Raw genomic sequence first — 25,329 nt, forward strand, 5'->3', positions numbered from 1 at the left:
GAATCTCTCCTTTTTTTTTTTTAGTGTAACAGTCACGAAAGAAATGGTTGTAAATCAAGGATTCTCTGTAATTTTACTGGGAATGTGCTGAGCCTACAAAGAGAGGACACAGCCATCCAAATTTTCAAGCATTAGTTCTTTGCAGCCCCCTGGAAAAATACTGCCCCCCACCCCATCCTCCCCCTTTCACATGCTTAGAGTGAGAATCCTGGAAATAAGAACCATTCAGACATTTTCTTCCCTGGGATTCCGGCTAGCAGGATCTCCTCTTCCCACTCTTAGATCAGGAACTGTTTATCCACCAAGGTCTTCTCCGCTAGATTTCGCCTCCCGAGTGTGTCACGCACCATTTGCACCAGCTGAAACACAGACGGACCTCCCTTTGTCCTCTGCACAGCTGACCCTTCATCTTCTCCCTCTCCAAAACGGCCAGGAAAAAGCAAATTAACACAACAAGAGTCGCCTCGCTAGACCGCTGGCTTTGTTTAACTGAGTTGCCACCATCAAGCTGGTGTTGGTAGCTCTGGGTCAAGTGTGCGCGGCTGGCGGAGATGCATGCCGATTGGACGTAAAGTCATCTCACAGCTTCCTCAAATTCACACATGACCTTTCGAGCCAGGTTGCCAAGTTCAATCTCACATCTTACTCATGCCTTTCACACTCCCAGGAGTTGCGTTATCACTCCCACATGGCATGGCAGCCGATCTTCCCATGAATCAAAAGCAAACTTGGGGGGAGGGGACTTTATCTTCTTTTTTATATATATACATTTATTATTTCATTTAATAGGTTATAATATACAGTTTGGGTTGCTTTGTTTACCATACCTTCCTCCTGTTATAACACCACCTTATTTTCCCTTTCTTTTCTCCCTCCCTTCTCTACTTTCTTCCTTCCTCCTCTCCTTCCCCTTCCTTCTTCCTGTACCTTTCTCCTAGTCCTGCTCTTCCTCTTCCCCTTCCTACCCTCTTTCCTCCTCTTTCTCTCCTTTCCATCCTCCTCTCCTTACCTCTTTCTTTCCACCCTCTCTCCCTTCTCTACTTTCTTCCTTTCTCCTCTCCTTCCCCTTCCTTCTTCCCTTACCTCTCCTTTGCTCCTGCTATTCCTCTTTCCCTTCCTACCCTCTCTCCTTCCTCTTTTCTCCCTTCCATCCTCCTTTCCTTTCCCTTTCCTTTCTCCCTCCCTCCCTTCTCTACTTTCCTCCTTCCTCCTCTCCTTTCCCTTCCTTTTTCCTGTACCTTTCTCCTACTCCTGCTCTTCCTCTTCCCCTTCCTACCCTCTTTCCTCCTCTTTCTCTCCTTTCCATCCTCCTCTCCTTATCTTTCTTTCCACCCTCTCTCCCTTTTCTACTTTCTTCCTTCTTCCTCTCCTTCCCCTTCCTTCTTCCCTTACCTCTCCTTTGCTCCTGCTATTCCTCTTTCCCTTCCTACCCTCTCTCCTTCCTCTTTTCTCCCTTCCATCCTCCTTTCCTTTCCCTTTCCTTTCTCCCTCCCTCCCTTCTCTACTTTCCTCCTTCCCCTTTCTTCTTCGCATACCTTTCTCCTACTCCTGCTCTTCCTCTTCCCCTTTCTACCCTCTCTCCTCTTTCTCTCCTTTCCATCCTCCTCTCCTTACCTCTTTCTTCTTCCCCCCCGTCTTCCTTTTTCATTCTCTCCTCCTCTCTCCCTTTCTTTATCTTCCTCATGCCACATCATGCCTAATTTTAAGATAAACGAAGGGAAATGGCATTTTTCTGCTACTTCCTCTCTATCTAGAAGATTTTACCTTCTGCACAACAAAGGTGACAATGGCTGAGAGCACAAAATTCTGTGCCCCGAAATCCACAGCGCAGAAGAGGAGGATTTCAAAGAGAAGGAGGAGCAGCTCGTGGCCGTAGAAGAGTGTCCGGCTGAACAATGCACCGTCATCTGAAGGAGAAAAGTCACCAGAGCTGAGCTTGAACCCTCATGGAGGATAATTCTGAGGGTCCAACCTCCCCTCCATCTACAGCCTGAATCGTGTGACCAGCCCTTAAAACTAGATCCCCATAGGAAAGAGCATGATGGGTACCGTTATAGAGAACCGAGAGGTCTCCCTGCTCCTGAAACTCCAAGTCCATGATCCTCTCCGAGAAAAACTTGTCCTTCACTATGTAGTCCATATCTTTATACCTCTAGAGGAGGGGGGGCAGAATGAGGAGTGGTTAGAGAAAGGAGCAAATAAAAGGGAAAACGATTCTGCAGAGAGGACGTCTCACTCATAATAAGAGCTGCTGTATTATGCTTCATTGTACAGCCAGCCAGATGTTTAGACTGGATTTGGCAGTTTTATCCACCCCTTGAGTCCTTCCCAAGGATCTGGGATTGGAAGATATGGTTGTTTGGTGGGATTAAAGGTCTCCCCCCATCTCCCCCCCCCCCCCCGGGATGTCATGTCCCCAAGTCAAGCTGCCTTTTGCAATTGACTGGTGGTGATTTTGTCAAATTTCTTTTGGTCAATATTATTATTATTCTCCCTTTCTTTTTCCCCAAGGAGCCTAGAAACATTTCAAAAAGAGTTAAAAGCCCTTCATGGCATCGGACCTGGGTACCTGAGAGACCCCCTCCTCCTGCCAATTACCTCCCAAAGACCGATTCGATCGCACAGACAAGGCCTTCTCCGGATCCCATCTGCCAGCCAATGTCGGCTGGCGACCCCCCCGGGGGAGAGCCTTCTCTGTTGCAGCTCCGGCCCTCTGGAACGAGCTCCCCGTGTAGATCCTGACCCTTACTACCCTCCCGGCCTTCCGTAAAGCTACTAAGTCCTGGCTGCTCCGGCAGGCCGGGGGGCTTATGAAATATCCAGCCCCACCGTAACTATGAATGTTGTGTGTATTTTAAATTGTTGTTTGTCTTATTTATTCCCTTTCCCCTTTTTATTGTAAGCCGCCCGGAGTCCTCCGGGACATGACCCGTCAAAACCGTGGAGGACAAAATCGCGCTCGACGAAAGCGCGCATTTGACGTCATCACAGCGCGACGGAAAAAATTAAAAATTGAAATAAAATTAAAATTAAAGCAAGCCGATTCACATAAAGGTAAGGGTTAGGTTTAGGGTTAGGTTAAGGGTTAGGGTTAGGGTTAGGTTTAGAGCGTTAGGGTTACATTTAGCGTTAGGTTAAGGGTTAGCGTTAGGTTTAGTGTTAGGTTAAGGGTTACATTTAGGGTTAGATTTAGGGTTAGGTTAAGGGTTAGGGTTAGGGTTAGGGTTAGGTTTGGGGGGGTTAGGGTAAGGTTTTCGCTATCTGTATCCAGTCACTAATTATCTGTCCAGTCACTAATTATCTGTAATTAGTGACTGGACTCATTTAACCAATGATAGAATATTGAATATTGAGGGACACGATCTGGTATTTGGTTGGCATGCTTACCTGTTATTCAACAAAAAATTGGATAAGAATTTTAAAAGTCATATTTTAAGAAATGCTTTACTGCGGGTTTGGAAGAAATACCAATATAAATTAAATGACAAGATACCCATGTGGGCAATTCCTAGACACGCAATTGAAAATATGAATACAGCACAAAAACAGGACAGAATTACTTACAGACAGCATCTTACCTCGGAAAGGGGGGTATTACAATTAAAATCTTTAGAGGTATTAAAAGAGGAGAAGGTAGTTCAAACATGGTTCCAGTATGGGCAATTACAGGCTAGGTGGAAAATAGACCAAAAAATTGGTTTTATCCAAGTTGAGGATAATCTGTTTAAACAAATAAGAGATCAAAGCTTAATGCATATAAAGAGGATATATAATGTATTAATACAGATGGATTCGGAAACAGAATTAGTTAAAGATTGTATGATAAAATGGGCTCAAAATATTGAGGAACCAATAATGTTGGATACATGGGAAAGAATCTGGTTAAGAAATGTGAAATTTACACAAGCTCAAAATCTGAGAGAAAATTTTTACAAGATGTTCTATAGATGGCATTTAGATCCTAAAAAGTTGGCTTCTATGTATCCGAATGTACAGCCTAAATGTTGGAGGTGTGGTTCTCTCGATGCTACATATTATCATATATGGTGGACCTGCCAAAAGGTTAAGGCATTTTGGATAAAAATATGGTGGGTCATGCAAAATGTTTTTAAAAGAAGGATAAAGTTTATTCCTCAGTTATTTTTACTAGGTATATGTACTGACTTTACAGTGGTAGAGACCAATTTGATTCTGCACCTGATAACTGCAGCAAGACTGTTGGTGGCGCAATACTGGAAGAAGGAAGACTTGCCTACAATCCAAGAATGGACATTGAAAGTCACAAACTTAGCCGAGATGGCTAAAATATCGGCATATCTCAAAGATCATTCAAATGAGATATATAAACGAGACTGGAAAAAATGGATTGACTATATACAAAATAAATACGGGACTAAGAAATTCCAGTTAGCCTATGCTTAAGATCAGAAATGATTTAAACTGTTAAAAGTCAGTTCAGTAAGAAGAAGCTAAGGTCAATCTAGAATGTCATTAATTTCTTTATTTCTTTTTTCTCAATAGATTTTAGACTGTGTTAGTTAAAAATCCATACCGTGTACGGGTTCTGGGAAGTCGGGGGGGGGGAAGGAGGAGGGGGGTGGGGGGTGGAGGGAGGGAGGGGTACACACAACAACAAAAAAATTGTACTTCAATGTCTTAATGATTGACAAATGATGACATATTTGTGGTTTTTTTTTTAAAGAAAAATAAAAAAGTTCTGTTCAAAGGGTTAGCGTTAGGTTTAGCGTTAGGTTAAGGGTTACGTTTAGGGTTAGATTTAGGGTTAGGTTAAGGGTTAGGTTTAGGGTTAGGTTTAGGGTTAGGTTTGGGGGGGTTAGGGTAAGGTTTTCGCTTTTTTTTTACATTTTTCGATCACAGCGCGATGTTTTCGTCGCGCTGTGATGACGTCAAATGCGCGCTTTCGTCGAGCGCGATTTTGTCCTCCGCAGTTTTGTGGTGGAACCCTCCGGGAGTGGGCGGCATACAAGACTAATAAACATAAGATAACATAACATAACATAACATAATATAACATAACAGTTTAATTCTTCTGGAGCGGGTGGCTATGATAACTTGGACAAATTGAATTAATCTCATTAAAATGAACTCTAATACATTTTTTTAGAAAAAGAATACAGTTTTTGTGAAGAATGACAATCAAGTAAAATTCTAAAAAGTAGCTACCATGGGGAAGATCACGCAATGCCTCTCGCACCCAAAAATCCCGTTGACCACCTTTGGCTCTTTTCCCAGCTGCTCAGCTCAAGAGCCAACAAATCGTCACCCCTGGTTTAGCCAGATGTGGCTGAAGACTCACATGTTCCAAGAAGGAGACCAGGAACCAATTCAGTGCATGGTAGCCCTTCATCCTCTGCTGGTGAAGATCGGGGCGGCTATGGAGGCCTCTCTGGTGCTACAAGGGGAACATTCGGAGACTTTAAAAGTTCAAACCTGCCCCCCTTGGGAGGCACCGGTGAAAAGGAGGTGAAAAATTGATTTATTTCACTCGGAATCTTCCCTCCGGCGGGAGAAATGTCAGTTCAATTTCCACCTGCCTGTGCTCGAGAACTCATCTCCAGCAACTCTAATTGAGTTTTCAATTAGAAAATGAAGTAGAAAGTGAGAAAACGGGCTTGGCTATGCTCAGAAGGAGCTAAACCCAGACAGTTCAACCAAGGTTCACTTCTAGGAAATAAATAAAAAAAAATAACACGGTTTTGTGGCACCTAAGGGCTAGATAGATTTATAGGAGCATCTGTTTCCCACGGTTGGCTACCCAATGCTTCAAGAGGTCCTCTTAGGGCATAAAACCCCTGGCACAATAAATCCAATATTAAGCGTTTCTATGTTTACTTAGGAATTGCTATTTTTCTCTCTGATCACCCTGGACAAAAAACAAACAAACATGCACAAGGTTTTGGCCATTCTTTTTATCATTTTTCTCAGTGACCTCAAGATCTTTTCATAGCTCTAACTTTCAACAATCCCCACCATTGATGGATGACGAATGGAGGCATTTCAGAGCTACTGAAGAGCCGAGGTGGGGCAGTGGTTAAATGCAGCACTGCAGGCCACTTCAGCTGACTGCAGTTCTGCAGTTCGGCTGTTCAAATCTCACCGGCTGAAGGTTGACTCAGCCAATAGTCTACTGCTATTGCTTCCATCCTTCCGAGGTGGGTGAAATGAAAACTCAGACTGTGGGGGCGATATGCTGACTCTGTAAACCGCTTAGAGAGGGCTGAAAGCCCTATGAAGTGGTATATGTCTAACTGCTATAGATAGATAGATAGATAGATAGATAGATAGATAGATAGATAGATAGATAGATAGATAGATAGATAGATAGAGATAGGTAGGTAGGTAGGTAGGTAGGTAGGTAGGTTGGTTGGTAGGTAGGTAGGTAGGTAGGTAGGTAGGTAGATATATAGATAGATAGATAGATAGATAGATAGATAGATAGATAGATAGATAGATAGATAGATAGATAGAGCCGAGGTGGCGTAGTGGTTAAATGCAGCACTGCAGGCTACTTCAGCTGACTGCAGTTCTGCAGTTCGGCTGTTCAAATCTCACCGGCTCAAGGTTGACTCAGCCTTCCATCCTTCCGAGGTGGGTAAAATGAGGACCCGGATTGTTGTTGTTGGGAGCAATATGCTGACTCTGTAAAACGCTTAGAGAGGGCTGGAAAGCCCTATGAAGCGGTATATAAGTCTAACTGCTATTGCTATTGCTCCTGCGCCTTTCAGTAGAAGCTTCCTTCTTACTGTTTCAGGCTAGCTGCCCCCCCCTCCCCACCTGCACATTAATAATCGATTGCTAATGAATGAGCGCTATTCTCCCCAGGAGTGTGCATCAGAAGTGCTTTTGCAACAATTCCGTTTCCTATTTAATATGAAGGATTACTTCCGACTGATATGGCATGGGGTTGGCTTCTAAGCTAACGTGGAAAAGAATCCTTCAGAACCTGCACAGCTAAAGGGATTATGAGATCACCAGCGTGAGATGTGACAAAATGTGCCACTGCATCACAATGGCTGCCTCTTGTATAACATGCATGACATCATGGACATGGGGATGCCACGATATGGCAATCCGGGGTTCCAGTCCACAGCTTCCCCTCGCAGATTAGGAGAAAAAACATTCGAGTTTCAAGACAGATTTCGTGCATTCATTCACGAGGTCCGTTGAGAATATCTCGGCCTTTTGGCAGAGAGACGAAGTGCGTGGAATTTCTGCCCCATCATCTCTGAGGACGGCAGATAAGGAAATGGGCCTTTAGGAGATGGATCGCCGAGTCCCTCCGCCCTGAAGGATAGGTAAATCATTCCTAAGGATGCTTGGGGCAGCGTTTCTGAAAAAGCAATTAAGAAGAAAATATTGCAAAGTCTGCTACCTCCATTAATGAGAGGAGGATTCTGTCATAAAACCTCCGAGTCTGGTCAGTGAGAAGCACTTCGAAGGTCTGCGTTTCAGAGTTGGGCTCCAGGCCCCTCAGGGGGCAAAGATTGTCCTGGGAAGAAAACCAACAACAGGAAGGCAAAAACTTTCAGTGGGAAACACGCCGATGCAGTGAAGATTTCTGTGTTTACCAATTCCCTAGTTGCCCCCTTCAATTTTGCAGATTTAATTTACGGGGCTCAAATTTTAAGTTGGAATGTTTTTGCTCAGTGAAAGAATCCAGATTAAAGTATCAGTAAGAACTGGCTGTGTAGCCTTCGAGCTGAAAATAAGTTCACCATTCCTCTCGGATCTTTTGTCTTGGCTGTCCATCTGCTTTTAACACCAATTCCACCCCCCCTCGCCTTAATATTTATCCCACACTGGCGGTCACTCTCACTTAAATCTGTCCTCCTGCATCTTGCGCTCCTGTAAGTGAACGAGGTGACACATAAGGAAGATTGGAGGAGGAGGAAAGAGGAGAGTAGACCCAGATGTTTTCTGGAATCAACCCTGTGGGTCGAGAAGAAGGCGCCACTGGAGTTGGCGTTTCAGAGAAGAAAATGACTCCTCTTGGCCAACTCTCTGCTACATCCAGATGGCTACCAAGAAGCCCCAATTCAGTTACTTTCAAAGAGCGAGATAAATTCATGAAGTGGCTGTTTGTCAAGATGGCTCTGATAGTTCTGAAAAGCTGAGGTGGTGCAGTGGTTAGAGTGCAGCACTGCAGGCTATTTCAGCTGACTGTTATCTGCAGTTCAGCGGTTCAAATCTCACCGGCTCAAGGTTGACTCAGCCTTCCATCCTTCTGAGGTGGGTAAAATGAGGACCCGGATTGTTGTTGGGGGCGATATGCTGACTCTGTAAACCGCTTAGAGAGGGCTGGAAGCCCTATGAAGCGGTATATAAGTCTAACTGCTATTGCTATTGCTATAGTCAGAAGAAGCATTGAGGAGAAATCAAAGCAAGGTTGTTAATAGGTTGGGTGTTCTCCTTGTATGCTTGAATGCTTCCATGGGGTTGGACCACAAATGAGTCCTTCGGATTGTTAGAAGAAGGTTGCCCCACATTTGGGACATGGTCAACTGCTGGGTCTATTTGCAATTGGGGCCCCCACTCACATGAGCATCGCAGGGGCTTTCGGCCCCACTTATGCGAGTAACAGTTCCCTGCCTCTCTCACAAAACCATCCCCTTTATCCTCTCCCCCACTCTGGTCAACCCACCTGGAAAGGTTGGGAAACACTTTGTTAGAAGGTTTAAAAAAAAGGGAGCGAGGAGAAGAAGACTTGTCCCCACCTGAAGGACCAAGCTGCAGGTAACCTCCACCCACATTCACCTTGAGAAGGGCCCAAGGCAATTATACAATCTTGCAAAGCCCTGTTAGAAGAAAGCACAGCCGTTAAGCCGTGTGATGAAGAACCAAAGAGCAGAGGTTCAGTGTTTACCTCCTCCTTCTTGAGATACGACAGCATGGTGTCCAAGCTCACGTCCGCATGTCCGTGGATGCTTCTCCCATGAATGTAGAACCCGTAGCACCTGTGGGTCAAGATGAAGACCGACACCTGCAGGGATTACAATGGAAGGTCCCTATTGCAGGGAAACCAGGACACTTCCAAACGCATCTGGCTTATTTTAAGAATTAACAGGTTTCCCTCCCAGGTTACCTCAAGACTGGATTACTGTAACGCACTCTACATGGGGCTGCCCCTGAAGAGTGTCCGAAGACTGCAGTTGGTTGAGAATGCAGCCGCACGAGCGATAGTGGGGGTGCCTAGGTACACCCACGTTACACCTATCCTCCACGAGCTGCACTGGCTCCCCATTGGTCCCCCGATACGCTTCAAGGTGCTAGTCATTACATTTAAAGCCCTACATGGTTTAGGACCTGGCTACCTGAGAGACCGCCTCCTGCCATTTACTTCCCAGAGACCAATAAGATCACACAGATTGGGCCTCCTCCGGGTACCATCAGCCGGTCAGTGTCGGTTGGCGGCCCCCCGGGGGAGAGCCTTCTCTGTAGCTGCTCCGGCCCTATGGAACGATCTTCCCGTGGAGATCCGGACCCTTACTACCCTTCCGGCCTTCCGCAAAGCGATCAAGACCTGGCTGTTCCGGCAGGCCTGGGGCTGTTGATTTTATCCAGCCCCACTCTAAGCTGTATGCACGTTGTGTAATTTTAATAATTGTTTCCTATTTTAATTTTTCATATATGTCCCCTGTTTTATCTGTGAGCTGCCCAGAGTCTCTAGGGAGTGGGCGGCATACAAATGCTAATAAACCTTAAACCTTAAACCTTGGCTTGGAACATCTTCTAAAAACCTGCCTAGAAAGCAATCGATTTTTTTTTTTTACATTGCTCAGAGCAAAGCCTAAAACGTGCATCAGAATCCCTCAGGTAAGCAATTTAAAGCGGACACAAATCAGCTGAAAGGGGCTTTAAAAAATGAAAGAATTTCTTAATGAACATCCGGCCTTGTGAAAAGTGTAAATTAAGACATCATGAAGGGGAAATTAGCCTCGCTCAGCGTGGGGGAGTGGAGCCCCCAATTATGAAGCAACTTTTTTTCAGCTAGAACTCCCCATGCCCTCGTTATCATGGCATTATTAATAGTTGCACTACATTATCATGGACCGCTTTTCTTGGAAATGTAAAAGCAGGTTGCAGCATCTTTGTCTGAACTGAGATTTGACCTTAGAAGGCGGAAAAGTAGGTAGCTCTAAAAGAAGGAATCCAGAATCTAGTTTCTCCCTCAGATCTCATCCAGATGTGTGCGCACTTCTGCTCTCAGGATTGTCAGCAACGGCCCTGGGAATCTAAACCCCCCACATCTGGAATTGGCCAAGTTGGGAGACACACAATCTGACCTGAGGTGTTGACTTTGGGTCTATGGGTGTGACTCACGTTGCTCAAGGAACAAAGGTCAACGAACTGATGAATCTTGTCCTCCACAAAGCGTTGATATAACCCAACGGACACCAACATCTGGAACAGAACCAAGAATACTTGAGGAACTGTAAGGCATGTCAACTTCCCGCAAGAATCCAGAGATCCTTCTTGCAAAAATCCCTGCTGGCTTCTTCCAATCCATTGGAACAAGTCAACACATGTTGAGATGCCACCTAAGAATACCTTTTGCATCATGAAAATGCTGCATGAAAGGGGGAACCAAGGAACAAATAGACAGAATGTAGGAAAGCAGAGTGAGACACGTTTGTTTTTTTCTCAACATTTCCAACTTAAGCCATCATCCATCATCCATCCTTCATCCCAGGTGCTATTTATTTTCTTGTGAAGATACAAAAGCTTTCTTCACAGATTTCTCAAGATAGGAAAGGCTTCAGAGCCGAGGTGGCTCAGTGGTTAGGGTGCAGTACTGCAGGCCACTTCAGGTGACTGTTATCTGCATTTAAGCGGTTCTAATCTCACCGTTGAGTCAGCCTTCCATCCTTCCGAGGTGGGTGAAATGAGGACCCAGACTGTGGGGACGATATGCTGACTCTGTAAACGGCTTAGAGAGGGCTGAAAGCGGTATATAAGTCTAACTGCTATTTCTATTCTAAGGGGGGAGGCATCATTTTACATGCAATGGAGCACTTTTTTCCTGCAACAGGATGATTTGGAAATATTATATTATTCAACCACAAGGAGGAGAGGAGAGGAGAAGATGAAAGGGAAGGGAAGAGGAGAAGGAAGAGGGGAAGGGAGGAGACAGAAGGGAAGGAAAGAGGAGAGGAGGAGAAGATGAAAGGGAAGGGAAGGGAAGAGAAGAGAAGGGAAGGGAAGGGAAGGGAAGGGAAAAGAAAAACCTGCACAATGGCCACCACCAGCCACACAGAAGCAGAAATCCCAAAACGAAGAATTGGGCTCCAGGGAGCTTGGTAGGTATTTGGCTCAGGCTGCAGACTGACATTCAGGTCTCTTGATGCGAGGTTTTTGAGTCCCACCACCTGTGGATGAAAAGAAGCCAACGTTCACCCCACGTGGAGACACCACCTCTCCATCTATGGGCCTTATGGCTCACTGGGTGACTCTGGGTACCGTATATACTCGAGTATAGGCCGACCCGAATATAAGCCGAGGCACCTAATTTTACCACAAAAAACTGGAAAAGTTATTGACTCGAGTATAAGCCTAGGGTGGGAAATGCAGCAGCTACCGGTAAATTTCAAAAATAAAAATAGATACCAATAATGTTTTTGAATATTTATTTCAAAGAAAAACAGTAAACTAGCGGTGTATTCAATGAAATACTTCACTCACCTCATGATGCTGACGTCCCGCTGTGATGATGATGTCCCGTGCAGCCGCGGGAGCGATGTCCCGCCTCCTATGACACACGGCACAGTGATTCCTATCATTGGATCACTGTACCAGAGGAGGTGGGACATCGCTATGTGGCTGCTTGCCATAACAAGGAGGAGGTGGGACATCGTTGCAGAGCGGCAGGAGGGGGAGGAAGGGGAATCGTAAGACAGCCCTGCATTACATTAGAACGTGAGGAGGGGGGATGGTGCGGTGCGCGCTGCGCGGCAAACTGACACAGAGGGAGGGGAAACTCACAGGGGCACTGGGCCATTCACGAGCGTCACCCAGCGGCATGGCCCCGCCCCTTTTTCTCCTCCATTTCGGGCAAATTTTTCACTGACTCGAGTATAAGCCGAGGCGGCTTTTTTCAGCCCAAAAAGTGGGCTGAAAAACTAGGCTTATACTCGAGTATATACAGTAAGTATTCTCATTCTTAACTAGCAATAGCAATAGCAGTTAGACTTATATACCGCTTCATAGGGCTTTCAGCCCTCTCTAAGCGGTTTACAGAGTCAGCATATTGCCCCCAACAACAATCCGGGTCCTCATTTCACCCACCTCGGAAGGATGGAAGGCTGAGTCAACCTTGAGCCTGGTGGGATTTGAACCGCCGAACTGCAGAACTGCAGTCAGCTGAAGTAGCCTGCAGTGCTGCATTTAACCACTGCTCCACCTCGGCTCTGTAACTGTAACGTAGTCCACAGCTATACAATTTGGGCTGAAAACGTTAGGCTAGGAAAGGAAATCGGGATTTTAGGTAGCTTCCCAAGGGGATTGGACAAGGGCACGGAGGAGAAATAGACTGATGGTTTGGTCCACCCAGGCTTTCCATGACAGGATGCAGAAGAAGGACCACCAGAACAGAGAAGTGCGAACAGGAGCTTCTGCCATCAAGATGAGACCCCAGGTTTCTCTCCCTGAGCTAACTCTCCAGACCGGGAGAGGTTTCTCAGGGCCGCGGGTAGAAATCGGCACAGTTGGCCCTCCTGTGTTTTGCACTGACCTCCAAAAGCAACAAAACAGCAAAGAGCTGAAGCGAAGGATGCACCTTCCGCTGGGTCTGGATTTCATTCCACTCATTAGCGATCAGGAAAGTCCTCCAGGCGGTCACTGAGGAGGCGGGACTTCCTGGAACGGGGGTGGGGCGGAGGAGGAGGAGGGCACAGGCAAGCAAAGAGACACAATGAGCTTCATTGGAGGACTCTGCACACACCTCTCAGGTGCTTTCGACCAATTGCAGAGCTTGGCATTCTGGAGACCCCCCTGGAGCTTCTGCTCTACACTCATCTGCCTCTCCAACAGCAAATAATTCAGGGCAGTTTGGTTGGCTTCCAAAAAAAGGGTCGGAGCAATTCATGGAAGTCCTGTGGATCCATGGCTATAGCCTTCCTGGAATGAGGCCACCTCAGGAGGCCATCCATGGCGGGCTTCCGTAGGCAATTGGTTGGCCACTGGAAGAACAGGGAAGGCCCTCCTCCAGGTGGTCACCAATCGGCATTGGCCAGTGGATGGAATTCGGAGGAGGCCTAATCTGTGGGATCTAATCGGTCTGTTGGAGGTTATTCTCCAATGTGAAGTCTAAATCACTGGCAGTCAGCTGTAAACGCTAAACCTAAAATTAACCCCTAAACCTAAACCTAACCCCCCTAAACCTAATCCTAAACCTAACCCTAACCCTAAACCTAACCCTTAACCTAACCCTAAACCTAATCCTAACTCTTAACCTAACCCTAACCCTAACCCTAACCCTTAACCTAACCCTAACCCTAACCCTAACCCTTAACCTAACTCTAAACCTAATCCTAACTCTTAACCTAACCCTAACCCTAACCCTTAACCTAACCCTAAACCTAACCCTAACCCTTAACCTAACCCTAAACCTAACCCTAACCCTTAACCTAACCCTTACCTTAACTTGAATCGGCTTGCTTTCAAAGCGCTATTTAAAGCGCCCTTCTTTCTCCGCGCTCGCTGTTGTCACCCTGTTGATGACGTCAGCGACGCGGTTTAATCGGGCGCACTTTAGTCGAGCGCGGTTTTGTCGTGCCACGATGTAACACTGCCCTTGTTTGGGAGCGAGCCAAAGCTTTGGATTTTGGGTAGCATCCTCTATTCGGGCTAAGAGACAGCGCACTGGGTCAGCCCTTCTCACCCTCATCATCCGGAGAAGCCCCGCGTGACGCGAACAGCTCTTTCTGCTGGAGATTTGTTCCCAACCCAGGACACGAAAGGAGGAAGATGATATGAGGCTGGTTTTGGGCCCTGCGTACCATGAGCATGATCTAAACCAAAGGGATTGTAAATGATCACCTTTCACTGTTGGTTTTTCCTTTGGCTTCTCCCAGTCTATCAGGAAGATGGAGACCATTAGCTGGGTGATCAGAAGATGTAGGAGATCCAGGCTCTGGAACAAAAAGCATCCACAGGGAGTTTTGTCTCTGAGATATGGAGATATAAATTCTTCATCTATTCAGTGTTTCTCAACCTTGGCCACTTGAAGATGTCTGGACTTCAACTCCCAGAATTCCCCAGCCAGCATTCGCCAAGGTTGAGAAACACTGCCGTATTTGGTCTTTTGATCATCTAAGGCAGGACTTGCCAATCTTGGCTCCTTCAAGACCTATGGACTTCAACCCCTAGAATTCCCCAGTCTATCTTAAGAACATGACTTCTCCTACAGCTAGTTGCAAATCCTACACCCTGAGTATCTTCCAAAGAGGAGCAGAGCTCATGTTTAACTCAAATGCCTAGGACTAAGCCAATGGAAATTTGCACAAGGGCCTGGGTTTTTTTTTTTTAGCATTAAACCCCCTCCCCTTGGGTCGGATTATGGGCATGACGGATGAGCAACAGGTAGCAGATGATTCTGTCCTTGAAGAGGACAATAGTCAGTTACTTTCAACTCTTGCCAAGAAAACAACATGACACAACTGCTGTGAAGCCATCAAGAATTAAGCTGGACTTGGCAGAAGTTAAGAAGGTCAAATAAAATCAATAGTGCCACAAAGAATTAAGCCGTGATGGAAAGGGTTTCTCTAGTATGAGATGCTTTTTTTTTTTTCACCTTGTAAAATCAGCGGGATTTTTTTCATTTATTAATCACTTCTCTGGCTACTGCAGTTCCAGAAAACCTGCTGCAAAATATGGCTTGGTGGAAAAGGTAAAAAAAAAAATGAACTCAAGTTTTCATCTGAATAGGAAGGCTGCCTGGAGCCATCCTGAATTATAACTTTGCATGACAAAAGTCGCAATGTCGTCCTCTCCAATTTTCATGTGGGGAAGTTCCATCAAGCCAGTTTTAAAATAAAGCATTCTGGGCTAGTGTTTTTCAACTGTGGCGAGCTTAAGATGCGTGGACTTCAACTCCCAGAATTCCCCCAGCCAGCCATGGGAGTTGAACTCTGGGAGTTGAAGTCCACACATTTTGCCACGGTTGAGGAACATGGCTCTAGAGCAGGGGTGTCCAAACTTGGGAACTTTAAGACTTGTGGACTTCAACTCCTAGAATTCCCTAGCCAGCCTGGCTGGGGAATTCTGGGAGTTGAAGTCCAGAAGTCTTAAAAGTTCCCAAGTTTGGACACCCCTGCTCTAGAGAATGAAAATTCTCCAAGACATAATGTCCCAAACACCCCAGATGTTTCACGCAAGGGCTTTCCAACCTTTTCTTACCTTCAAAGTCAGCGCACACAACGCATAGATGATAAAGTTGGTTTCTGCTTGGCTACCAGCAGCTGGGAGTGTAATTGCCACTGTTGAAAACTGCTGGCCCTATTTTTTTAAAAAAAGGCAAAACAGACAAGGTCTTTTTGCTTGTGAGATTCTATATCCCTCAGCACAAGCCTTATTATTATTATTATACAATTGTATCACAGCGGCCAGTTGTTTCGCTGGATTTGGCATTGGTTGCTAGTCGGGCCCCACCCAGGGGCCTAGGACGTCGTAACGTATTTTCTTAATATGCGTGCAGATCCAAGCAGTGCGGCTTTTTGCATTTGACTGATGGTGATTTTGTCAATTTTTAACTGTTTTAAATGTAATTCCAGGGCTTTTGGAATAGCACCCAGTGTGCCAATTACCACTGGAATTACCACTGCTGGTTTGTGCCACAATCGTTGAATTTCGATTTTTAAATCTTGGTATTTCGCAATTTTTTTCATGTTTCTTCTCATCAACTCTGCTATCACCTGGTATTGCGATGTCTATGATTGTAACCTAATTTTTCTCAACCAGTGTGATGTCTGGTGTATTATGCGCCAGTATTTTGTCAGTTTGTATACGAAAATCCCACAAGATCTTGACCATCTGATTTTCGGTGACTTTTTCAGGGTGATGTTCCCACCAGTTTGTTGCTGTTTTAATATTATAATTTTTGCACAAATTCCAATGGATCATTTGTGCTACTGAATTGTGCCGCAATTTATAATCAGTCTGCGTGATTTTTTTACAGCAGATTTTTTTACATCATCATCATCATCATCATCACCATCATCATCATCATCATCATCATCATCATCATCATTATTATTATTATCCTCGTTGTTGGCAGAATTCTCTTCCTGTCCAAGAAGGAAACCCCAATCTGTTTACCAACGCCATAAATGCAATATTCACTCAAAAGTAATTAAAAATAAACCAATGGAACACTGGATGGCAACACACCTGCTCACATACCGCCACGGATTCTTGCTTACCTTGAAAACGATCAGCCAGTAAACGCTAATTCCCCAAGTGACCATGAAAAAGACATTTGCCAGAGATCCAACCAAGCAAGCAAAGAATTTCAATATGGTCTGAAAATAAAAAATTTAACGGGAATAAAAACTGGAATCCAGGGAGGGCCAGCGTGAAGAAAAAGCAATCCTGTTTTGTTTTTTTTAATATCTGGCAAAGTCTAAGCAAAAACAACTGGTGTCCCCAGTGAAGTCCCAAATTCTGAGAGCCGGCCCATTTTCCAGACAGAGCCGAGGTGGCGCAGTGGGTAGAGTGCAGTACTGCAGGCTACTTCAGCTGACTGCAGTTCTGCAGTTCGGCTGTTCAAATCTCACCGGCTCAAGGTTGACTCAGCCTTCCATCCTTCCGAGGTGGGTGAAATGAGGACCCAGATTGTTGTTGGGGGCAACATGATGACTCTGTAAACCACTTAGAGAGGGCTGAAAGCCCTATGAAGCGGTATATAAGTCTAACTGCTATTGCTATTTCCAGGCGTTCAAGATCAAAAGGCGATTTTCATCCTTACCGTGAAATCGATGTTCTGCAGACGAGATCTCCGGGCCCAACTGCTGGTCTCCAACAAAGCGTAGAGGACAGCGAGAAACCCCAGGACCCCAAAGGAGATCTGTGCAGAGACAATGTGTGTGTGTCATTCCCAGCAGATGGATTAATTAAGCTGCTTTCCACAGTTATTTTGGATCTGTAAAACCATCCCTTAAAACCTCCCAAAGCATCTTTTGGGAACAAGTGGATTAAAAGAGTAAGTAGCTCAATCGCCCTTCTTCAAGCTAGAGGGACTTCCGAATGCAGTAGAACCTCTGGTCGCGACCATAATTTGTTCCATAACTTTGGTCGCAATTCGATTTGGTCATGAAGCGAACCTAACCAAAATTAATGCAGCGGCCACACGCGAGTTGCTGTTGTTAGTAAACAAACAACAGGAAATTTAGCTCTTACAAAAAAAAAAAAAACACTGATTCGGTCGTGGTCAGAAGCGTTCGTGACCAGAGGTTCTACTGTATGTGGACTTCAACTCCCAGCATTCCACAAATAGCACAGCCTCACTGATAATTCTAGAAGAATGCTAGAACCTTTCTAGAAAGCCTACAGCAGTGTTTCTCAACCTTGGCAACTTGAAGATGTCCGGACATCTTCAAGTTGCCAAGGTTGAGAAACACTGGCATACAGGGCAGGGGTGGGTTTCTCGCCCCGTTCCAACTGGTTCGGTTGGAACGGGGCTGGCGGTGTCCTCGTGCACGCGTGCGTACTAGCGTCTATGCGATGCTCCAGCTGCTCCTGGAGGATCGCGCAGGCTCTGTATGTGTCCTGCGCATGCGTGGAAGCGCAGAACTCGTCAAAACCGGGTAAGGAGCGCGGGCGCGCAGGTGGGGCCTTCACCGTTCCCGGAACTTACTTACTTCTGGGTTCGCCGACCAACCGGTTCGCGGAGACCGCCGCGAACCGGTTGAAACCCACCCCTGCTACAGGGTGAGGGTAACGTGACATGGCCGAAAGGGTTGAAAACATCTTCCTGGTGGGGCTGCTCTTCTGAAGAGATGGGCCCATCCTCTACTTAGTGAGAAGAATAAAATGCTCCTCACAGAACATGACCTACTGCAATGGAGACCCTTCCAGAACCTGAAGGACCAGCAGTTTTAGCGTTACGGTAGTCTCTACTCTCTAAATCTCAACTGGCCCTAGGTTTAATTTTCTTTCCACCATTTATCTGTGCAGGGAAATCAGCCAATAACCCCCCCCCCTTAAATATTCAACAGACAGTCCGAAAATCTTGCACTGGACTTACTCACATCAGTTGCTAGCTGGGCTGATCCAGGACTCTGATTGTAGGAGACTGAAAATGACACCTGGAAAACCAAAAGCAGATATATCTACAATGAGATGTCCATAAAACTGAAGAGCAGGGAAAGCTGAAGCTGAGGGTGAAGGGAAGGGAAGAAGTCTACGCAAACCGCAACCCAACTTGGGAGCCATGTTCCACCTCTGCTTTTGGATCTACAGAACGTAAAGTCGTTTCCCCACCCACACGGACTCACCTGGGCGATCCCTGGGGTGCGGTATGTTGCGTATCTGACCGTCAAGGAGAAAGGTGGGTCTTCTCCAGGAGCAGCGGTAGGTAGGTGGACACTGCAAAAGCCAAGAAGAAGAAGGGTGGTTGGTTTTGAGGGAAGGAAAGCTGGAGAAAAGCTGAAGGAGAAAGCGATTAAGGTATTTTTAAGTATTTAATAAATTTATAGGCCGCCCAATCCCGAAGGACTCCGGGCGGCTTACAGAAAATACATTTAAAAAGAATTAAAAAATTAAAAAGCAGAGAAAACAGATTAAAAACCACATCATGCACTCAATCTGGTTGGGGCTGGACCACAGTCATGAGGTCAACCGCCCCAGGCCTGCCGGAATAGCCAGGTTTTGGTAGCCTTTCGGAAGGCCATGAGAGTGGGTAGGGTCCGGATCTCTGGGGGTAGTTCATTCCATAGGGTCGGAGCGGCTACAGAGAAGGCCCTCCCTCGGGGACCGGCCAGTCGACATTGTCTGTTTGACGGCACCTGGAGAAGGCCCACCCTGTGCGATCTTGCAGTTGCAGTTAGACTTATATACTGCTTCATAGGGCTTTCAGCCCTCTCTAAGCGGTTTACAGAGTCAGCATATTGCCCCCAATAACAATCTGGGTCCTCATTTTACCCACCTCGGAAGGATGGAAGGCTGAGTCAACCCTGAGCCGGTGAGATTTGAACAGCCGAACTGCAGAACTGCAGTCAGTTGAAGTAGCCTGCAGTGCTGCATTTAACCACTGCGCCACCTCGGCTCTTATCGGCTGTTGGGAGGTATACCCTAAGGTGAGCAGGACCACTTAAGTTTCCGGGCAGCTCCTGAGACAAGAGATATTTGGGATACCAGCAAAGTGACATGACCACTAGGCGGATGTCATGGACATTTCTATTCACTGCGGTGCAAATGGATAGCTGAGAGGAAATTAGAATTTCAGGGTCCTCTAACCAACGACCCTGTTTCCCTGAAAATAAGCCCTCCCTGAAAATATTACAACACAGCAGCAGCCTGGAGGTGACCACGCTCACCCCCTCGTGCACCTCAAAAATAATAAGACCTCCCCAAAAATAAGGCCAAGTGCTTATTTCGGAGATAAAAAAAATGACCCTGTCTTATTTTCGGGGAAGCATGGTAGGCATGTGTTCTTCCTCCCTTTTTTTTCTTATTTTCGTTATTTCTCTTCACCAGAGGTGGCTTCCAGCTTCTCTTTAACTACCTCTAGTAAAGAAGAGTCCACCAACCACGTCTTACTTTTAGGAAATTTTTCCCAACGTCCAATCAAAATCTGCTTCCTCGTGATTTGAGTCATTGCTTCAGATTCTGTCTTCTGGAACAATTTGCGCTTGTCTTCTCCACGAAAGCCCTTCAGATGCTTGAAGATGGCCATCAAGTCTCTCTACCATCTTCTCTTCTCCAGGCTAAACTTACTCAAGACCTTCAACGGGTCCTTCTCAGATATTCCTCCCATTCTGCTGACTCTTCTCTGGATATTTTCCTCTGTGACCCGACAAAAGGGCGAACGACAAAACCGCGCCCGAATAAACCGCGTCGCTAAAACCGCTACATCATCAACGCGCTGACAATAGCTCGGCGACAACAGCGTGGAGACAGAAGGACACTTTACAACAGCGCGTCGACAGAAAGCCGATTTAACTTAAGATAAGGGTTAGGTTTAGGGTTAGGTTTAGGGTTAGGTTTAGCCTTACGTTTAGGGTTAGGGTTAGGGTTACGTTTAGGGTTAGGGTTAGGGTTAGTTTTACAGCGCGCTTGTCGGCGCGCTGTTGTCGGCGCGATTCAGCGCTCATTCGTCAGAGCGCTTTAGAGCACACGGTTTTGTCACCGCGGTTTAGTCGGGTGCGGTTTTGTCGTTCGCCCTTTTGTCGGTGAACCATTTTCTTCTTTCTCAGTGCCCTTTCTAAAAATGTGGTGGGCGATATTCTACCAGCCCTAGGAAACCTCCACCCTTAATCAGGGCTTGGAAAATGCTATTTTTTTTACCTGAGTAGTAATTCCTTTGCCAAGGTCACAGACGCTGGAGCATTGGACAAATTCCCTTTTCGGTCTGACAGCCCATCGACTAGAAAGAATCTCCGGAGTGCTTGATTCAACGGGGGTGCTCAACATCAAAACAAGATGTAAGGAGAAAGATTTTAGCAAAGGTTCTGGAATTGTTCTTTCAACACAACGTACAAAAGCCGAGAGCAGAACGGCTTTGGAGAAGTTGTTTAATATCCGTAAAGTCAGAAGGGCTCAATCTATTTCCCAGTCCAAATAAAACTGCAAAACTGAACCGGTGAACCTGCTAAGCACATTCAGACCCGGGATTGAAAGACAAATCTTGTTGCAAACGCATCTGTGCCTGCATTTCTCCAAGTGGTGGGGAAAAGGCTGGATGTGAGAAGGGAAACTTTGCAGCCTTCATAGAAGAAGAAAAGGGGAAGAAGAGATCAATGAAGGAAGCCAAGTTCCCAGAAATGGGGGAGAAGGGTTCCAGCAAATGCTTTAATAATAATGCCGATTTTAATAACAATGTGAAGAACAATGCCTTTCATCTAAACCCAGAAGACCCCAAAGAAGTGCTTTACCTCGATTGTTGGTTACTATTGCGGGGTTGCTTATAGGAACGGGCCAGAGTTGGGTATTCCCCTTCTCATCTTCGAACTGCAAAAACATCTCGTAGAAGATGGGTTCTGGAGTCCTTTGCAGCAGGGCAGAAACTTCAAGAGCGCACTAAAAGCAGCAAAGACCAGGTGGATACCATGCAATTCCGTTTGCTGGGCCCGTTTGAGAGATCTGTTTAAGTGACACATCTCAGACTGACATGTTCAGTTAATTGTTTATAAAGAAGCCCCCAGATTCACAGTAGGTTGCAACCGCAGCAGAAGACCCATGGGAACCGTTGATGTCCTTCAGATCTTCTGGAATAACTAGCTGGACCCACGTCTCTGTTGGCCACCAAGTTGGAAAAGGCCCCACAAGAATAAATCGAGTGAATTTCGGTCTGAGAGGTAACCTGTCTACCCAGATCCCAATACTGCCTTCTCCCCAAACTCCAAAACAGGATCCCTTCCACCAAGAATCAACCCCAAAGTTTAAGCTGAAGTATAGGCATCACTTACAGACTGGTGGTAGGTGGTCCCCATGGTGAAAGCAGCATCCAGAATCTTCTGGCTGTTTGGACAGAGCTAAATGGAGCGAAGAGAAAAGGCGATGCAACCTTTTAAAAGTATTTTAAATGGATTTATGGGAGGGAGGGAGGGAGGGAGGGAGGGAGGGAGGGAGGGAGGGAGGAAGGAAGGAAGGAAGGAAGGAAGGAAATAAATAATCTTAGTCTATGTTTCACTGGGCATTGTGAGAAGTGGACCACATTTAAAGATGAAAGCAACTCCTTTACCTGCAATGTTGCTCCTTTTACATCCTGCCATTCCAGGAACTTTCCCCGGGCATCGTACTGAATGACCTTGAAGTCCATCTGTAGAAAAGAAAAACAAAATCAGTGGTCAGGCATTTTAAGAAGTTCTCCCTGACTCATCAAATTAATCCAAAGGTCCACTCCGCTTAGCTAACGTGTCTATTTGGTCAAAACAGCCGCAGACAGACAGACAGACAGGCTGGAGTTGAAGTCCACCCATCCCAAAGTGAGGAATGTTTGAGGGGGTTGTGGAGGAAAAAAGGACACATGCACAGGTTTCTCTGGATCTGCTTCCACTTGCCTTCGAACGCTTCCCAAAAGCCACAGAAGGAAAAGGTCTGGTGGGGCCGCCGTACCAAAGCTTTGGAAGGTATGGGCTCCTGAAAAGACAAATCCATTCCTGCTTTGCAGAAGAGGGCAGGGGCTCCTGCGGGAAACAAAGGTCCCACGAAGCCCAGGGGGCCTCCTGCAAAGACAGGGGGTCATCTAAAATCCAAAGAGACATCACAAAGTCATTGCACCAGACATACATCATGGGTGTCGCTTCGCATGGTGTGTAGGACACCAACTTCTCCCCGAGATGCCACCACTGGGGCTGGAAAGCCAGAGCTGGAGTTGCCCTCGTCACCTCAAGGCTTGACTACTGTAATGCACTCTACATGGGGCTGCCCCTGAAAAATGTTTGGAGACTACAACTAGTCCTGAATGCAGCCGTGCGAACGATACTGGGTGTACCAAGGTACACCCACATTACACCTATCCTCCGCGAGCTGCACTGGCTCCCTATTGGTCTCCGAGCACAATTCAAGGTGCTGGTCATTACCTTTAAAGCCCTACATGGCCTAGGACCCGGATATCTGCGAGACCGTCTTCTGCCACATACCTCCCAATGACCGATAAGATCGCACAGGGAGGGCCTTCTCCGGGTGCCGTCAGCCAGACAATGTCGGCTGGCAACCACCCGGGGGAGGGCCTTCTCTGTAGCCGCTCCGACCCTATGGAACGAACTACCCCCAGAGATCCGGACCCTACCCACACTCATGGCCTTCCGAAAGGCTATTAAGACCTGGCTATTCCGGCAGGCCTGGGGCTGTTGACCTCATGACTGAGGTCCAGCCCCGATTATACTGGGTGTATGTTGTGGCTTTTTAAATCTATGTTTCTTTGTTTTTAACTTATAAGCCACCCGGAGTCCTTTGGGATTGGGCGGCCTATAAATTCATTAAATCTAATCTAATCTAATCTACTCACTTGGCTTTGGTGTAAAGATCGTAAGGCCTGGTTTGCAAAGAGGAAGCTCTGAGGATGACCATATTGGTGAGCATCTGGCAAGCCGTTGCATTGCAGGTGTTCTAATGGGGATAAAAGAAAGCATTGGATGCAGATAACTGAGCCTTGGACAGCAGGTACAATGGGTGGAGACTTCGGACCATGTTGATTGTTTGTAAAATTAAACCCTTCTCATATGTTACTAGCTTCCCTCTGCTGGGCCCAGAGACCCACATCAAGGTTGCAACCATTAAAAAGAAAAAGAAAATAGACAGCAAGGGGGTTGCATATTGTCACACCAAGAGGCCTCCGAGGGTTTGCACACCACAACTGGAGTTGACATGCAAAAAGGAGGTTTAGAAGTTGTTTATATATTTAGGTGGCGCAGTGGTTAGGGTGCAGTACTGTAGGCCACTTCAGCTGACTGTTATCTGCAGTTCAGCGGTTCTAATCTCACCGGCTCAAGGTTGACTCAGCCTTCCATCCTTCTGAGGCGGGTGAAACAAGGACCCAGATTGTTGGGGGCAATAGGCTGACTCTGTAAACCGTTTAGAGAGGGCTGAAAGCCCTATGAAGCGGTATAGAAGTCTAACTGCTATTGCTACTATTGCAGACTAACTTTGCTCACTGCCAGGAGTTCGATCCTGACCAGCTCAAGGTTGACTCAGCCTTCCATCCTTCCGAGGTGGGTGAAATGAGGACCCGGATTGTTGTTGGGGGCGATATGCTGACTCTGTAAACCGCTTAGAGAGGGCTGAAAGCCCTATGAAGCGGTATATAAATCTAACTGCTATTGCTATTGCTATTATTCCTTTTAGTTGTTGTTTCCTTGCACTTGTTTCTTCCCTTTTTTGAACTTACTGGAAAATTATTTTTAAATTTAAAAAAAATTAGGTCAAAGCCATCAGATCCCTACTCGGTTGTAGCAAGGAGGTGCAGCCGAAATCCACCCACCTCACATGCTAGGAAGCTCCCGTCAAGAAACTCCGATTCCCAGAGGGTGCCAGCGGGAACGCTGCTCTGTAGATATGGGGAAGAGAAAGATCATGTTGGTTTTTTTAATGTTTCTGCCCGCATCCCCAAGAAAGAGCCCAAAAGATAAGCTCTTACACAGCCGAGGCATGGAAAACGAGGGGGATTTCCACCTGATTCTTTTGATCCAGGCTTGCAAACACAACTCAAACCTACAAGGAGGAAAACTGAGTCAAGACAGAGCTTCTAGAAGGTACTCACTCATTGTAGAGCCCTCGGGAGTTCACTGAAAGCATTGATGGGTAAATGGGCAGCCAATTCTGCTGTGAACAGGTGAACTTTAGCATTTCAAAGAAATCAGGAATTCTGGGAGTTAGCGCTCATCAAGTTAGCTGAAAAACACCACTGCAGAGCACATCTGTAATCCACCAGCTGCTGGCACCAGTGCATTCCTTCAATGGATATATTCCCCCATCGTGCCTGCTTATTCTCTTATAATCCCTTTCTCTCCAATGAATGCAAATGCAAACATTAACTCCCTTCGTGTGAATTATCCCAGCAGCCGAGTTAGCATCCCAAGTGGGGGGAAAGGAAAGCAGAGTCAGCTTCGCTAGGATTACAACCACTTTGCTTAGCGACGGCACTGCCGCTCCCGATTCTTGTCGCTAAACCAGAACTACTTGTACCCTTGCAGAATATGCAGCGAAGGCCACAGGAACAGCTAAACGGCGTTTCTTGTTATTGAGTGGATGTTTTTGCATAGGGAAAGTAGCAGGGCAGGGGGGGGGCGAGCGAGAAGAATGAGATTGCAGCGGGATCTCGCCCCACAAATCAAAAGCTTCCCCCGCAAGTCTGCAATTAGCCGTGGCACATAATTTCATGCTCACTGCACGGCCCCAAGGGCACCCTCGGGATGCACCAATGCGCTTCCTTTTCTGCAGAGTTGGCATTTCGGTAGCTGTAAACACAGCGTCTAATAACTCATTAAGGCTTCTCCTTCCTGCAGCTTCTTCGCAAAAAGGGGTGGAATTTTTCCAAGGTCCAATTCTTTCCCCCCCCCCGATAGTTCCTACATTGCAGTCTTGCTGCTGGATGTACATTTGTATTTGTATTTTATTATTTGTATGCCGCCCTTCTCCGGGAGGACTCAGGGC

At 46.4% G+C, this 25,329-nt stretch overlaps 1 protein-coding gene across 1 annotated transcript; it reads right to left on the minus strand.

The window, feature by feature from the left end:
• Positions 1–28: 28 nt before the first annotated feature.
• On the minus strand, positions 29–22,485 carry LOC116517955 (meckelin-like). The gene is made up of 20 exons (XM_032231149.1): positions 22,465–22,485; positions 21,917–21,994; positions 21,642–21,707; positions 21,108–21,252; positions 20,521–20,638; positions 18,510–18,600; positions 18,264–18,320; positions 16,982–17,080; positions 16,437–16,535; positions 15,415–15,513; positions 14,056–14,149; positions 12,749–12,873; positions 11,247–11,387; positions 10,342–10,422; positions 8,885–9,001; positions 7,394–7,510; positions 5,318–5,413; positions 2,050–2,152; positions 1,765–1,907; positions 29–359 (listed from the first exon to the last, which is right to left on the minus strand). Exons 1-20 carry the CDS (start codon positions 22,483–22,485, stop codon positions 279–281), a joined length of 1,971 nt encoding a protein of 656 aa, XP_032087040.1. The 3' UTR covers positions 29–278.
• Between the last annotated feature and the right edge of the window lie 2,844 nt (positions 22,486–25,329).

Source organism: Thamnophis elegans, chromosome 14, assembly GCF_009769535.1.
Source record: "Thamnophis elegans isolate rThaEle1 chromosome 14, rThaEle1.pri, whole genome shotgun sequence".
Classification (NCBI taxonomy): domain Eukaryota; kingdom Metazoa; phylum Chordata; class Lepidosauria; order Squamata; family Colubridae; genus Thamnophis; species Thamnophis elegans.

Bases quoted from the DNA above. Each gene is read 5' to 3' on its own strand.
- LOC116517955 (XM_032231149.1), bottom strand. From the start codon at position 22,485: ATGCGAAGCGACACCCATGAT. The intron at 11,388-12,748 runs GTCAGTGCAAAA...TTTCATCCACAG, and splicing joins CTGTTTTGTTGCTTTTGGAG to GTGGTGGGACTCAAAAACCT. The intron at 9,002-10,341 runs GTGAGTCACACC...TAATCCCTGCAG, and splicing joins ACCTTTGTTCCTTGAGCAAC to GTGTCGGTCTTCATCTTGAC.